The 16774-nt window shown below is 39.4% G+C and overlaps 1 protein-coding gene across 1 annotated transcript; it reads right to left on the bottom strand.

The window, feature by feature from the left end:
• Nucleotides 1-4925: 4925 nt before the first annotated feature.
• On the bottom strand, nt 4926-15854 carry mmp17b (matrix metallopeptidase 17b). The gene is made up of 11 exons (XM_069724641.1): nt 15635-15854; nt 14236-14368; nt 13885-14044; nt 13594-13702; nt 13237-13414; nt 11408-11584; nt 9511-9604; nt 7880-7953; nt 7262-7411; nt 5752-6003; nt 4926-5497 (listed from the first exon to the last, which is right to left on the bottom strand). Exons 1-11 carry the CDS (start codon nt 15761-15763, stop codon nt 5064-5066), a joined length of 1890 nt encoding a protein of 629 aa, XP_069580742.1. The 5' UTR covers nt 15764-15854; the 3' UTR covers nt 4926-5063.
• Nucleotides 15855-16774: the final 920 nt, after the last annotated feature.

Below are 16774 nucleotides of genomic sequence, written 5' to 3'. Positions count from 1 at the left end.
CTGAGGATTTCCCTTTTCAATATTTCACTAATCCAGCTGGGGGAGTTCCAGTGTTGGAGATCACAGTGTTAAGACAAATCACTGATCAAACATATGGCATCTTGTTTGAATAAATGTAAGTTTTTACAATCCAAAATGTTATTTATCAGTTGAGGATTTTTATCATTTAACCCATGGCTTTGATACCAAGAACCACCTTGATGCCATAAAAACATCCAGCTGATGCCCATAGCACATACTACCATACGTTGTACATCTTCAAAAAAGTAATTAAGGCTTCACAGTGGATCCAAACTAAAATGTTTGCTTTTCTTAAGAGGTGACTCACTCTAATGTTGAACGAGCTGACATTGGCACACACCAACCACAGTTTTTTTTATTTTTTTTTTATAATTCTTTTAATTACAAAATGCAGTGAATTGGACCAAAAACTTCAAGAGAAGGGGAAAGGAAGATTGAAAAAAAAAACATTTGCGTTAGAAAAAGTGACAAAGTAAAGTTTTTTAAGGTTAACATTCAGTACATAGATGTTTAATGCTTGTGGTTCATATCAAACCAGGGAAACCTGGGAAAAAAAACACACCCAGAGTCATTCAGTAAAAGCTCCACAACTGTTAAATTACAATGAACATCCTTGCGCTTTATGGATAATTGTTCAATAGAATTAGTAAACACTGACATTTGTTGAAGGTGTTCTAGAAATTGTCAACTGCAACGACCAAGTTTGATGCAAAAGAAACAAAGCGACACAATACTGTATCCATTTTAATCACAGAAGAAACAGTTGGCTGACTCTTTATTTTAAGGCTGTTCTTTACTCTTTAATTTACTGTCTTGATTAGGCAGACGTAAAAATGTTTATTTTTGCTGGATTTTTTTCAAGTCTCACTCTTTCTTGGTGATGATACAAAGAAACGTATTGTATTTTCAAATTCCCCCAAGTGTCTCTTATCCATACAGCCTAGGGTTCATGTCAATAAGGATTCTTCCGGGCATACTAGAGTTAGTTCTGGAGTTCCACAAGGCTCAGGCCCAATACTTTTCACTTTACACATGATTTCATTTGATGTTATCATGAGCAAACACTGCATAAACTTTCATTGTTATGCAGCTTACACCCAGCTGTTTCTTTCTATGAAACCAGATGAAACAAATCAGTTAGTAAAACTCAAAGAATGACTAAAAGACATAATGGTCTGGATGACCTACAATTTCTCATTTCTAAACTCAGAAAAAACTGAAGATATTTGATTTGTCCTGATGCCCAGTGTCAGAAGGCTCTGTCTCACTTGTAGGGTCCTCCAACAGGATAGTGACCCAAAAGACAGCTAAAAGTTCCCAGGAATGGCTAAAAATGTAACATTGGGCTCTTCTGAAGTATCCTTCTATGAGCCTGATCTGAATCGTATTGAACATCTAAGGAGTTAAAACATGCAGTCTGGAGAAGGCACCATTCAAACTTGAGGCAGCAGGAGCAGCTTGCTCAGTAAGAATGGACCAAACTACCTGTTGACAGGAGCAGAAGTCTCAACTTCTCGACAACTTTTATTACACCAAATAAATACTGTTCAAATAATAATAACAATAATACTTCAAAACTTTAGCCCTTTTTAAATCATAACCACCAATATTTCTATAACAACCAACATCCACAATATGGTGCAGTTGTATTTTATCATGTTTATGCAAGGGTGCAGACGTGCCATCAGAAATATGATCTTTTTGTTTTTTTCTGTTTTTTTATTTGAAATAAGGGAAGCATGGGGGTGATGGTGAAGGGTGGGGGGAATAGAGGTAAGGTAGGAAGGGTGGGGGAGGTTGTGAGAAAGGAAGATGGGTAATTGATTGAAGGTGAGGATGAATGAGATGGGGGTGGAGAGGAGGGATTGGGGTGGAGCGGTGTGGGTGAAGGAGAGGGGCATGGGGTGGAGGAAGGTGGAGAATGGGGGGAGGAAGAGGGCTACTGTGGTCACAGCAGCCTCCTCTTCATCACTGTCATCATCATCGTTGTACGTTCTCCTGCACATCCAGCCAAAAATGCAGCAGGTTCTCCTCTTTTCTTTCTTTTTCTTCTGCTTTGCTACTTTCGTTTCTTTCTCCTTCCCCTCCTCTTTTCAAGCTCCTTTCTTTCTTTTTTCCCATCTTTCTTCACATCTCTCAGTCCAGCCTCCAGCACCTCTTATTGACCTTCTCCAAGTGTTTGTTCTTCACCTCCAGTTCTTTCTTCTCCTCCTCTAACTCCTGTTTTTTCTCCTCAATGTCTTTCTTGGTCTTTTCCAGTTCTTTATTCTCTCTTGCAGTTCCTTGTTTTTGTGCTGCAGGTTTTTCTTTGCCTCCTCAGACTCTTTATTTGCCTCCTCTAATTCTTTATTTTTGTCCTCTATCTTTCTCTTCTCCTTCTCCAGTCCCTTCATCTTCTCAGTTTGTTTTATTGCGTCCTGCAGGTCTTTATTCTTCTCTTCAAGTTCTTTCGTTGTCTTCTCCAGTTGTTTCTTTACCTGCTCCATTTGGTTCTCTGCATCCTGCAAGTCTTTAGTCTTGTCCCGAAGTCGTTTCCAGGTTCAAGGTTAATTTATTTGTTATTCTGACCATATCCATATTAATACACATACAGTGGAACAAAATTACGTTTCTCAGGGCCAGGGGCCAAAGATAAATACCTAAAAATGCCTGAACACACAATTAAAATATCTCAAAATATACATAAAACATAGAATTAAAAGAAAATAACAGAACAGCAGAAAACAGATAAAAAGCTGAAAGGTACAATCAAGTCAGTCTTTTTTGTTCACCTCCAGTTGGTTCTTTGCTTCCTCTTTTTCTTTCATTCCCTCCAGCTGTTTCTGCTCCACTTTCAGCTGTTTCCTCCTTTAATTGGTTGATTGATTCTTTTTTCTTTTCCTCCTTCAGTTTGTTGATGGCCTCTTTAACTTTTTCTTTGGTCTCTTCCACCTCTTTCTTGTCTCTGTTCAGCTTGGTCCATGGGTCTTCCTCAAGCTGTCTACCCTCTGAAACGGACACGGGACCCCTTGTTGGGCAGCCAGCATGAGTTCATCATTTATCTATCTTATTTTATTTATACGTATTTGTAAATTTTCTCATATTGTGTGCACCTTTTTTGTGTGTTTCTATGCTGCTGTGATGACTAAATTTCCCCTCTGTGGGATTAATAAAATCTAAATCTTATCTAATCATTCTCTTTCTGGAGTTTGACGACTTTTCTCTCTCTGCATGCGAGCTGATCGTTCAAGTTGTTCACCTTCTTCTGGTAGCATGAGCTGGGCGTTGTTCTCTTTCTTTGTCTCCAGCTGTTTTTCTGGTAATAAAATTTGTTTACAGAAGTCCAAAATATTTTGTGTCATGCCAAGTGTGTGATGACAGATATTTTTCCGTTTCACAGTCAGCAGGATGTTTGTGGTACCGACATAATGTCCATGCATTGATCCCTAACTGGCTGTGTAGTGTGTGACCTCTCTAATCAAAAATATAACATCAAAAATATGGTGATAGGACGCCGCATAACAATGAAAACACATTTTTGAAGACTGTGTATAGCATGACCCAACCTCTCCAAGGTTCCTGCCTGCTACCTTGATCTTTCAGAGGTGTTTAATAAGACCACATGAATGGTGCAGGTGCCATGAGTCCTTCTCATAAAGTAAACTGTGTTGCTGCCGTTTCCACTGTTTCTTGGTGGTCTTCTGGGTGCCATCAAAAGTGTCATCTTGCTTTGTTTTCAGATGTACCCATGTACTGCCGAATTACTCTGAGAACTTTGCTCTTAACGGATGAGTCACACAGCTTGTGACTGCGTTTGTGCTGATTTGTTTTCCATTTTTTCCATTGGCTCACTCCTACCTCCTTAAGATATCTTCACTCAGCTGAGTGTTTTCACTGAGAATATAGTGTAAGGCTGAATGCATATTTCGATGTGGACTGTCTGCACAAATCACCCAGCTTCCCATCTCCGGTTTATTTAAAATAATAAAACCAGACTAATGATTTAGTAATTTCTCATCAGACTATATCAATCTCAGGCTTAAATGAACAACTTCCGGTTACTTCCCACCCACTGCCGATCTAAACATCTGCATTGATACAGATAATTTAGTTGGTTTAACAGATACAGATAGAAATAGAGATAATGATGCATTCACTCATCCCTAATGGGATATGAATGCATGGCGAGTGAAAGAGAAAGTAGAGGAGAGCTGTTCAGTGCATCATGGGAAGTCTATAGCAGTCTAAGCCCACAGCAGTATAGCTAAAGAATAGTTCAGGGTCATCTGAGCCAGCCACATATAAGATTTGTCAAGCAAAGTTTTAAGCCTAATCCTAAAAGTAGAGAGGGTGTCTGCCTTCTGAACCCAAACTGGGAGCTGGTTCCTCAGGAGAGGGACCTGAAACCTAAAGGCTGTTTTAAAAGCTCAAGGAACCACAAGTAAGCCTACGCTCTGAGAAGTGCTCTCTTGGGATAATAGGATCCTATGAGGCCTTCTAAATTATATTATGGATTATAAATTATATTCTTCATTTTACAGGCAGCCAATGAAGAGAAGTAATGACTGGTATAAATATGATCTCTCTTGCTAAATCTCGTCAGTACTCCCATTACAACATTTTGGATCAACAGGAGTTTATTGAGAACATTTCTGAACCATCCTGATAAAAAGGATTAAAACAGTCCAGCCTCAAGGTAACAGATGCTTGGACTAGTTTTTCAGCATTGCTCTAAAACTGTATGTTCCTAATTTTGATAATATTGTGCAGGTGAAAGAGGGCAATTAGATACTTTCTTTGTTACAACTGAATCTTCATCACCATTGTTTCTCCACTGAAAAGTTCTGAAGTGAAGCTCAAATTATATCAATATCATGACTAAAATCTGATGTTTCTAAACCTTATTTTACTACTTTATTAGGGATTGACATTATGTGATAATTTTTTTTTTTTTTTTACAAAACAACCAACACTACTAAATACAATTATGTGGAAACACTACCTCGACATTGCAACAATTTACAACGAGTGTGCAACAGATATTTTTTATATCCATATTACTTTTAGATACTCGTCTCTGTTGGAGTCACACCTCCTTCTATTTTCACATGCAGCTTTTTATAGCCAACATAGTCCATGTAACCAGCAGCAGGGCAGCAATCAGAGATGTTGTCCTGCCACCCGGTACTCCATTTTGGCATGTGCATTGTGTCCAGGTGCCTCTGTCCTGTGTGGGTTTTTTTATTTCCATGTCTGTCCCTCCTCCTCCCTCCGGCTTCCTCTTCTTTTGTCTCCTCCCTCCATTTTTCCCTGAGCTCCTGCCGTCCTGCAGGCGCAGACAGAGATGAGGAGAGGTCGTCCACGTCAGGCGAGGATGAGGAGGAGTCAGTGCAGTCCAGCCAGTCTGCAGCAGAGGATCGTGGGTATCCATCCTGCAGCAAGGAGCCTGGAAACATGAACTTCCAGTAGGAGTCGCCTTTGAAGAGATAGACGGAGCCTGAAGAAGAGGGAGAGACGTTTTCACAACAGGCAGATTGTGCTGGCTTAAATAAATTTAACTCACCTTTACTCAAAATCCAACTTGATTCTAGACCTTATCAACTCATAAATCCACAAACTAAACCCACAGAACTTTATCCCTTTTGGGGACTTTTACTCATCTTTTTGTCCTTTAGTGCAGGGCCTTCGGTCCTGATGAGAGTAGAAACATCTAACATGGCAAACAAACACAAACATTATTCAGATCCTCACCATCGTTGTCTGTGGTGATGCCGCTGACGCCGTCTTCAAGCATCCGAGTCCAGGTGTCTTCTCGCTTTTCTAACTCTGAATTTCCCATTTTCCCCCACATGATGCCTTCATCTGGGTCCCAGACTAAGCCCCATTTTCCTGATCCTGCTGCTGCTGCTGCCTCCTCCTCTTCTCCAGCAACCCTGAGAGCAGACAGGGGCTGAGGGTAGCCTTCCTGCAGGGACAGGTCCCGGAACAACCAGAACTGGGAACCTACAGCAAGACACAACCTGGACAGGTTATTTGGTCTGTTTGCTGATTTAATCTGCATTCATCAGGAGAGTGAGGCTGTGGGGTCTCAATGGCCATTGAGATTGTTTTTGGAAAATGTACATGAAACATACTGAGAAGATCAGAAAATCAGTATCAGTATCAAAGTAATGATAGCTATCAGTACAGATTATGATATCTTGCAAAAATAAATATGTTCTTATTATTCAGATACAATGTCAGTATAATAAAATAGGGCCTTCCCATTTTGTCACTTTTCACTTCCGTAACACAGTCTCAATCTGGATTATGGAGTTGTGGTTGATATTCAGTCAATTTAGTGATTTTTGATTCATGTTTGTAAGGGACCAAGCCAGCAGGCAAGGGGAGTCACAGGTATTTCCCCAGAAAAAAAGTTTTAAAATAAAGAAACAATAACCTGTAACTAAAGTTCTGGGCCCATAAAAGAGGTCAAATAAAACTCAAGTGAGGCTACATCAACACAAAAACTAAACATGTCTAACTAACAAGACACACTGGGGAATGTGTATACACCGGCTGATCAGACCATTTAAAAAACAAAAGGGGAAACACACAAAGACCACTCTACCACCCAAACTACAACAAAACAATCCTGGAACCGCAAACCTATTTTAATATTATTCAAATCATTTTATAAAAACTAATACATTCATACAAGAAACCAACAAAATATCTAAACTAAGAAAATACATTTCCCCCCATGATGAAGCAGGCTTTTAGAGTAGGTAGAGTCTGATTGGTCACTTTCTGTATTTAAGAGCTTCACTTCCTGGTTCACATCTTTTACTCAAGCCCTGCAAGACGTCCTCCTGCAGCAACAAACAACAGCTGCAGCTAACTCAAAAGTTAGAATTTAAGAAAACTCAACTAAAGATAAACTTGTTGACTGTAAAATGTGAGCGCTACAAATAGAAACTAATGTACTGTAAACACTACTAAATGGATGAATTAACAACCCATGTCATGTGATTTATTTGAATATGGAATGTGTTGTGACCACGCGTAAGTAAACTAAACTAACACAAATTAATTGCAAATGTAAATTCAACTTAAGGTGTGAATGTGAGAAGGTTACCGACTTAAATTTCTCGTGTGTCTGCGAGTGCGGCCATCACAATGCTGTTGATGAGCAAAATCTCTCTGGAAAAGTAAACGTCCAAATACCTGTACAGTATGTGATGTCACAATACGTTGTTGCATTAATGTTATTGTATCATACCACTGATAAAGATGATGCCATGATCTGACTGTCTCTCCAGGACAGCGTGCAGATGAGGCAGGTCAGGAGGTAGACTTCTCCACAGCCTCCTGACTGAAGCCCCGCGCCCCGACACCAAACCCCCACCGTTGACTCGCCACATCGTCATACCTGGAGAACAGAAAGAGACCAAATAGAGCAGCTAAATAAAGCCACACAATTTGTATGTCTCCTTACTGATCACAGAGGCTTCAGGGTTTTCCTGTATGCCATTTTTGTAAACACTTTGAAGACATTTCTTCAAACTTGCCACAAACGCTCACTTGGACTCAATGATGAAATGATTTTGGTGGATAAAGGTCAAGGTGACTGTGAATTGATGTCCATCCCATTCTTGTGACTTCAATGTATCAGGAACACTTTGAGTGAATTTCATTACATATGAACTGACTGGAGTTTAGAGGTCAAAGGTCAAGGTTACTGTGCTTGTGACCATAGCTCAAGAAAAGTCAGGATAGACATGGAAACTACAACTTGACTGGTTGACTGAGGCATACAGCCAATAGGTGGTAATTCCAGTTGTTATTTCAAGGTAGTTATTAATGTCCATTTTCAAAATATTTCCAGGTATTTTCAGACCTTTGAAGAAGAAAGTCTCTCCTCTGATTTTTGCCACAGCATCAAAACTGGTGTTACAGCGATCTATGGAGGGCCTAAAGGGAGAAAACACACAGGGAGACTGATTTAAAGAACGTCATGCTTTCATTTGGTACAGATTTAGGTTAATAATTAAAGACAATACTGAAGTACAATACAATTTTTCCCATGATGAAGACAAGATTATGATAAGATCAAACATTAACTGAGATTAAATATCCCCCAGTAGAAAGTACATCACAGCAACAGGAGGGTTTGGGTCAGAAAAACAGGTTAATAATATTAAAGACACAATTAAACGTTAGTAGTAATGTTCTACCAGGAGAGCACCTTGCACCTGAAGACATACCTGTGGGCACACTACAGAGACAATGAAGTAATTAAATATTTAACAACAGTACGTTAATGATACTTTAATGATAATATCTACATATGGAGCGGGTGCCCTTCCACTGAGCGTGCCATGTTTCTACAGTAGCCCGGAAGGAGCAAACAAACACTGGCTTTCGAGAGATCTTTTTTGACATTTTATGTAAAAAGGTGTGGCCACTGATTCTCATCCACACTTGGAAGTGGAGGGTGAAGCGAATGGTGTTTAGTTGCAATCTGCAACCTCACCACTAGATGCCACTAAATACTACACACTGCTCCCTTAAAGCTCTACACTCCAAGACGAGTGCTGTTACAAATGACTTGCTTTCCTCAGTACACTAACAAATAGTGCTTTACATGTTAGGACTTTTACTTGTGTAGTGCAGTAATTTTGACAGGTTAGTGTTGTTTCAGATCATTCACTGTCGTTCTGCACGGAAATAGCATCAGCATGTGAAGAAATCTCCTGCTAAAATGTATATCTGCCGTTTTAATCATTTTACCCAGAAATTGAGATGTCTTTGTGCCTTCTGTTTAACATTCAATAAACACACTGATTCTCCTGTCCAGCAGCAGTAGTGGAAAAATAAACACTTTGGTGCTGTGTTCAGGAACAGCTGCAGCTTCCTCAAATGCCTTAATTTGAGAAATCTTTACGTCTGTGGCCCCTTAAGGTCCTAAGAAAAGTCTAAATCAGAGACATGACGTATTCTTAAACCACAGATTTGTTTGCACCTTGATCTTACAATGATGAATCCCATTGTCCTTGTAAATTGAAAACAGGTTGTTCTTGATTAGCAAATGTTAACGACTTGTTTCTGCCCATAAAAACGCAGAGAGAGGAAAGAGAATTTGAGAGAAAAGTGAATAATATCGAAATAAAAATCTAAACACAGTGGAGATCTGGACTCTATGAGAAAGAAAAAACAAAGTGTAGTTCTTTGACTGGGAGGATTTAAAAATAGACAGACCTTTTAGTCAACGAAATCAACTAGCGACTAAAAGTGAAAAAGTTAAGGTTAATGAATATGGCTTAAGCTAAAATAGACTTGAGAGTTGAGACTAAATTGAAAAATGAACAATATGAACAGTAATTTCATTTATAAATTTAATATGGTAAACTCCTGTACTGTTTCACATTTAATTAAGAGTTAAGGAGGAAACACTGAAAAAGAAAAGTCAGACTATAATGTCAGCCATCAGGAAATATCTCTCAGTCCATCTCATCTTGTGAGTCCTACCCATGTCTGTGATGATGGTGGTGACCTCTGTGGGGCAACTGAGGCTCCTGGCCGAGGCGTGGAGGGTCAGTGGCCAGTGGCTGGTTCCGATTACCTAAATCACAAGTCAAATCAATTTAAACGAGCAGTTGCATACTCTGACTGTACTGATGAAGTAAAAAAAAGAAACAACAAATGCTTGTGGTTATTATTGCACACTTAGATCATCAGGCTCATGAAATAGTGCAGCAGGCAGCTTAAGTGTGGGTGAAGATACAATGTTTTACAATCACTTGTGGTTTATTTTTGCTTGTCTATGTTGAAGTTGCCAGAATTTCCAGCTCTGCTATACAGTTTTTTTTCCCTCTTTGTCAATACAATTATTGATTTGTGAATTAAATTTTGAAATATCCTTAACCATCAGTGGATTAAAAAGTGTTTGGTTCAGATTTTGTAAGAACTAGCAAACTAAGCTAAGGTCAAATAAAAATGTATTCCATTTAATAAAACTACAAAACAAGACTAGTCTATAGCCTTGCAAGCACCTTTGTGACACTGTAACTTGGGTACTGTGGTGCATTGACCTTAATGCTAACATCAGCATGTTAGCTATTAAAATGTTAGCGTGCTGGTGTTAAGCAGATATCATATATTTGTGCTAATGAACGCTAACGTTTGTTAATTAGCTCTAAACTCAAGTACAGCTGAGGCTGATGGGAATGTCTTAATTTGTGCTGATATTATAAAGACAGGTGGTCATCAAAGTTATTACAATTCATTATGAGGAGGACATTTAAGTTATACTTTAGTCGAAATCAAAAATTCCACTTACAGGAAAAGTCTTTAGAGTTCAACTTCTGGGAATCTGGACTGTCTACAAAATTATCTGCCAATCCCTCCAGTAGATGTTGAGATATTTTGTGAAAACTTTGACTTGCTGGTGGTTTTAAAGGAAAACTCAGAGAATCACAAAAGTCAAGATTCATCCCCTGGGGCACCTTAAATCTGTACTTTCGGGGTAACCCATCCAATGTTGAGATGTTTTACCGCACAAGCCACAAATGTCAACCTAATGGTGGCACCAGAGGAAAAGTTATTGGGGTCACCAAAGTGTGCAGAATGAATCCTCTGGGGACCATTAATGTCTGTACCAAACCTCATAGCAATCCATCCAAAAGTTGTTGGGATATTTCATTCTGGACCCAAGTGGTGACCAACTGATCAACCAGGTCACTATGTCAGCTTCCATAAAGTGAGCAAACGTAGCCGTAGAGTCATAACAAAGGTCCAGTATTAATTTGTTGTACTCAAAAGACAGATGCAGTAAATTCATACATCCAAATGTAACATAAAGGAAGGATATATTAAAAGTTTAAAAAGCAGCTCTCAGATGCGTACGAGCATACATTTGCATATTTAAAAACACATCTGTTTGTTAAGTATACTTGACATTTTGCAGAATTATTCTGAACAACAGTGCACTCACATTTCATCAACGAATTTCCATTTTTTTGAGTCATTGATTCTTTACAATACGAGGTTTTCACATGTGCAACTGAGCATAATGAGGAGGATAAAGCTGACAAAAAACAGCATTGTCCCTCCATACTTTCTCCATACCAGATGGCAGGCCAGACAACTGATTCACAGCTGTCCCCATTCATCCGTTACACTCCGGTTTTATGCCTTATACAGTCTATTTTAATATTTGAGGATGTCACAATAATGAAGTCTTTATATTTATCTGTCTTGAATCCTTTCTGTGGCGATATTGTATTGATGTAGTTTGATTCTTGCAGTATAGGCATCCTCACACGCCAAACACAATCAGAAATAATGAGTAAATCCTCACAGTGGACATCATTAGTGGCGAAAAACAGATGTGGGAAAGAAGTGTTTTTACGTGGGAAAGTCTGACCATAGAGCTGGGTGATGTGCTGCAGGTCTTTAGCTCCCAGGCGGTAGTGAAGGGGGTCTCCAGCAGGACCTTGGTAGTATGGCCTCATCACTGAATGGCGAGATGAGGAGTGAGCTAGGCCGAGTGCATGGCCAAACTCGTGGACGAGCACCGTGAACAAGTCGGTACCCTCAGAGGCTGGAAAGGATGGGAAGAAACAGGAGATGGACAGAAGTAGAAAATGAGGAGGTGGTTGGAGGGTGTCGGTGTGTGAGATTTGAAAATTCAATCATATCTGTCACTTTTGGTATGATGCAGTAGGTGAGATGAGGGGGACACCTTGTTTGGAAAGTGATCCAAATGCATACCTATTGTTAAACTGCCAACCCAGCCCTCCATCCTCTGATACTAGACAGCAGTGGGGTTGTTGGTCTGTCCAATTATTTGATCCTTTGACTGAGGTTTATTCAAGTTTGAATCTATGGCCCCAACAATGGCTGTGAATATCACTAGCCTACCTATATTCTGTATTGATAAATCACATTGTATTGATAAATACTGAAATTTTGCTATCTCTTTTAAAAATAAGAATTCCCTTCAAGCAGAAACTGAGGGAGCCAATGTTCAGTACACACCACAAGATGGTGGTGTTGCACAGAACACACGACAGACAGACGATGGGCATCAACTGTAACTTTTGGGTAACCACGTCTGGCTTGTCATGCCATAGAAATTGACCAATTACATCATTAAACGTGTTGTGTGCAACTGAAAATACATTAAGAGATGGTAATTGAAAATCATCCAAGTCAGTATGGTTTATCTGGGAACCATAAATATCATCTGCAAACTGAAAGGTAAACAGTTACTTTGTATAGAGTTGATAATTTGGTCTGACACTGGTACGAGGGAATGTAACCATGTAATGGTCCAACCCAAACGTCAAATACAGCAAAAACCTGAACTACAGTATGGTTAAAGTTAGGGAAACATTTTAGTTATGGTGGTTCAGGTTTTGATCATAGTTTCTTTTGGACCCTGGGCTGAATGAAAACAATTGACAGAGATAGTGATCCAAGCATTCAGAGTTTTTGTTGTTGTTGTTTAAGTGGAAATTTAACTGAATGATACTGCAAGATAAACTGTCAGTGAGTCATCAAAATCATCAGGGTTTATCCTCTGTGGACCATGACAATATTTACAGAAAATGTAATTAAAATCCAGACTTTACTTTTCAAGATACTCTGCAAAGGAGTATACTGTTTGTGAAAAGGAAATATTGCAAGTATAACTGTTATGTTAGTTACATAAAGATTTTGTGAATTATTAGAAAAAAAAAACAAGCAGCAACCAGCAGTGACGTCGCCCGCTGGTTTGTAAACGGCCATAATGAAGCCTTGAGTTCGGAATTAGGCCTGTCAATCAAACAGACATGCCCCCCCCCCCCAAAATACAATATTTTGAATCATATTTTCTCATAACGACAGGATTATTTTCAGATGGATGGCTAGAAAACGAATAAGAAGGAACACGTGTGTAGAAATTGTATTGACTGAGAATTTTATGAGACTATTTGAATGAGGGTCTATGGAGATAGAGGCTTTTTGGATCCAACCTCTTGACAGCACCCTGCATTTCTGCATCGGCCTCATTTTTCAGACCCGGAAGCGATGTCCACTTTTATATACAGTCAATGAAAAAAACAAGAGTCTGGTATTTTTTACCAGACTCTTCTCATAATAAACTGAATATTACAATTGATTATGTCAGATACAACAATTACCGGTGCGTAACAACACTGGAAAGGTGGTAATATTGGAAGATGAACTGTGCAAAAATATCTTACACACCTGGCTGTCTGAAGGCCCACTCCTCCTCTGCATCCAAATGAACTCCTCCTGCCCGAGCAGGGTCTGATGGGAAGAAAGCATGCCCGACTGCACCGCCTGCCCCATCAAAGGGATAGCCATCACCGTGGTAACCATGGAGGAAGTCTACTTGCAGGTCAGCTGCCTGTGGAGAGCCCACCTGGAGACAGAGAGTAACAGCACTGAGTGACTAGAAGTTGCAAACTTCAACAAAATTCATTAAGTATGAGCAACCAGGGGAAGCTACAGTAGTTGCGCTGACATGGTAGCCCTGCAGGAAATTCACATCTGCCATCTTTCCCATAAGTCATTAATGCAGCATCAGACAAATGTACCAACCTCGTGGAACTCCAGAGGTGTTGGCTCTGCCCACACTCTTAAAGCATAGAAGACCAGTGAGCGGATCGTCTCCCGGGACAGATGGGAAGACAAAGGGTATGAATGCAACCTGAAAATGTAATAAAGTGCTTGTGTGGGTAAGAGGAGGATGGAGGCTAAGCTCTTGCCTCGTTACAGATGACTTGAAGCAAAAGTTAATCTGCAAGACACAGTTTAATATCCCAACTGAAAACACTCATGTTTTGTCACATCCACCAGATCTGGTCGCAAGAAAAACTAATCAGATCCAACCTCCAGTTGATGTTTCTGTGTGTCCACATGGAGACAGTCCTTCTCCTCCTCCGCCTCCTCTTCATCTTTATGCCCTCTCGGTTGGCCATTGATTTGGATGGTACTTCCTGGTCAGGTAGGGAGCAGCGTGGGCTGTTCATCAACGCCATTGTCTCCTCATCTGAACACACCAAAGTCCAGAAGAACCAGGAGTCAATTGCAGAACACCAGATTTAAAGAGAAATCTAAACATGAGTGTGTGTGTGTGTGTGTGTGTGTGTGTGTGTGTGTGTGTGTGTGTGTGTGTGTGTGTGTGTGTGTGTGTGTGTGTGTGTGTGTGTGTGTGTGTAAGTCAGCTTTTTACAGCCTCACCGATGACTCCAGTGTCTTTGAGGCCTGCAAACCTTTGCATGGCCCTGACAGCATGAGTGACAGCTGTCCAGGCCTGCAGCTGACCAGTGGAGGGGTCTGAAGGTGGAAGGTAGCCATACTTCATCAACCAATCCTATAAGAAGGTCAGAAAATCACTTTAACAGTGTGTTTTTTGTTAATTTAAGTCCTGTACTTTAATTAATTAATTCTCACCATGGAAACAACCGTCTCAAGCAACTTTAAATACACGAAAAATTTGAAATACCTTTGCAGAAGACAATGATTTATGATATTAACAATCAAATCTAAATCTAGATTGACTTTAGACTTTAGAGTACAGCTGGATGCTGTGGCACTAGGTTAAATGATGAAAAAAAAGCTCACGGTAAGTCACAAAATTGACTTATTTAGTCACAATTTTTAGATAAAAAGGCTAAAGATTTTTTTGTGGCCTTTTTGAAAGTGAAAATTATGACCATAAGATTTGGACTGACTGGGACTCAACCACAGCACTGAGATCAGATTTTGTATTCAAATTGCTGCTGTGTGACATTCACTGTGTCCACTTCATTTGATTTTTTTGACCTTGCTTTTTGAAAATAGAAACAATGTTTTTGGAAAGTAATTCCTTAATAGTGGCTCCTGCTCTTCACATGTCGGTCAGGAATCTGAACACAAAACTGCTCCTGATGGTTAGGCTAGCATCTGTACAAGTAATTTGCTGTGATCGGTGTGAGAGTGAACGGGTGAAGGAGTGGTAAATTGTGAGGCACTTTGTAATAAAGAGCTATATAAATGTAGTCCAGTCATGGTCCTTCTGAAAGCGTGAAATATAGATTCTGTTCCACTACAGCAAAACGGGAGATTTTTCAAGTTTTGTAAGCATGAAACCTACACGCATGTAAAAGTAATGTGACGAAGGATCATTTGACCAAGATGTACATGCACAAAACACATTTTTCAATGGTATTAGGAAGCAATAAGGGTGGCCTGGTGGCATGAATCAGAGACTGGGAGACAGAAGTTTAAATGCAGGAGGTGACAACACTTTTCTTGAGTTGTTTTTTTATTTCCTAAATTTAACCAAGTTGTTTTTGTCCTAAGTTTCATATTCCTGTAAATCACATGGCTGCATGCATGCAGTAGGTTTAATTTTTGTCTATTATAGGGAAACGTGAAACTGTCACAACTAGAGGCCAAAACGTGTCTATTTCACGTTTTGTCGTTCTGTCGGTTGTTCTGTTTGTGCTGGTGAGTTGAGTCATTGATCAAATATATTTTCTCCAAATGAGAGCAGTACCTTATTTCCACATCAAGCTCTGTAGCCTACTCATGTGGGAGATAGAAATTTCAGATCTAACACATTTCCCATCACAAATATTGATGTCATTTCTTTTACCACCAGTTGGGTGTTCTCATCTTCAGTGGATGTCACTAGTGAAGAGGAGGGTGTTGGGGTCACACCGGCAGTAGAAGCTGTTTGCATCCATCCATTGCTCAGGCACAAGACAATAATCCACATCTCCATCTTGGTTACATGTTCTTGTGTGACATTTTCACTTAACAGAAATCTTCACTGCTTTCAATGCATGCAAGGCTGCTGGAGTCTAAGCTGGCTTTCCATCTGTAGAGTGAAGAAAAGCAAATTAAAGTCATTGATAACAAACTGGATGATGGAAGCAGCAAATACTGATAAGACGTTCAGTAGTTAAGAATAAGACATCAAATGGAGCAAGCAAGGGTACTAGAATATGTTAATGTACAAAAGTGTAAAACGACACTGTTGTAATTCAAAGTTTACCCTTAATTTAATGTAAACATTTTTGTCCACAGCTTTCAACCACAGCTTACTATCTTCTGCAGTAGAGGGAGATACGTGACTGACACATGAAAACCAAACCCTTTCCATCACGACTGAGCAATTCCCATCAACTATGAAGATTGAGATGTGATTGAAAGATCTGGGAAAAGCTGGTAAGTCGACCTCATGTGTAGAATTTTTGTAAATGAAATTATTTGGCAAAAGCCAAGCGATCACCAAAGTCATTAAAATGTATTCAGTGACAACCATGAATTTAATGGCAATGGATATTACCCTATGTCAACATACAAACATATAGTGCAGTTCACATATACACAACAATGTCTAAAATCATTTAGCTTGCATGACTTAAAATCGTTGGGATCACAAAGATGTTCATCAGAAGTTAATCTGTGGGGATTGTGTACAGAAGATTTTAAGAACTGCTCTAAACTTAAAATGATCGTTCAACTTGAAGGCGGCACTCGGGGAAAAAAAAAAGGTCAAGGCCACAACAAAACTATTGGAAATCATCCTGCATGGATTGCTGTTATCTAAACCAAAATATAATGGCATTTAGGTCAGCATCATAGTTTTCAAAACATTGTTCTGTGAATAGATTAAACCATGTGAAAAAACCTAAAAAAAAAACAACTAAAAAATAAAAATAAAAAAAAAAGATTATAATTATGTAGTATCTCAATCAGCACTCATAGATCAATAAACTTGAATTAATTG

Source organism: Brachyistius frenatus, unplaced genomic scaffold (assembly GCF_029030835.1).
Source record: "Brachyistius frenatus isolate BFR_SWC_R1_liver_20210118 unplaced genomic scaffold, ASM2903083v1 Contig_386, whole genome shotgun sequence".
In the NCBI taxonomy this organism is placed as follows: domain Eukaryota; kingdom Metazoa; phylum Chordata; class Actinopteri; family Embiotocidae; genus Brachyistius; species Brachyistius frenatus.
The sequence above is the reverse complement of the archived record's forward strand: the minus strand, read 5'-3'. Positions and strand labels throughout refer to the sequence as shown.

Coding starts and splice junctions, on each gene's coding strand:
- mmp17b (XM_069724641.1), bottom strand. CDS start 15,763: ATGGAGATGTGGATTATTGTCTTGTGCCTGAGCAATGGATGGATGCAA. Junction 14,045..14,235: donor CAAAGACACTGGAGTCATCG/GTGAGGCTGTAA, acceptor TGGTGTGTTCAG/ATGAGGAGACAATGGCGTTG. Junction 6,004..7,261: donor TGGCATCATCTTTATCAGTG/GTATGATACAAT, acceptor GTCTTGCTGTAG/GTTCCCAGTTCTGGTTGTTC.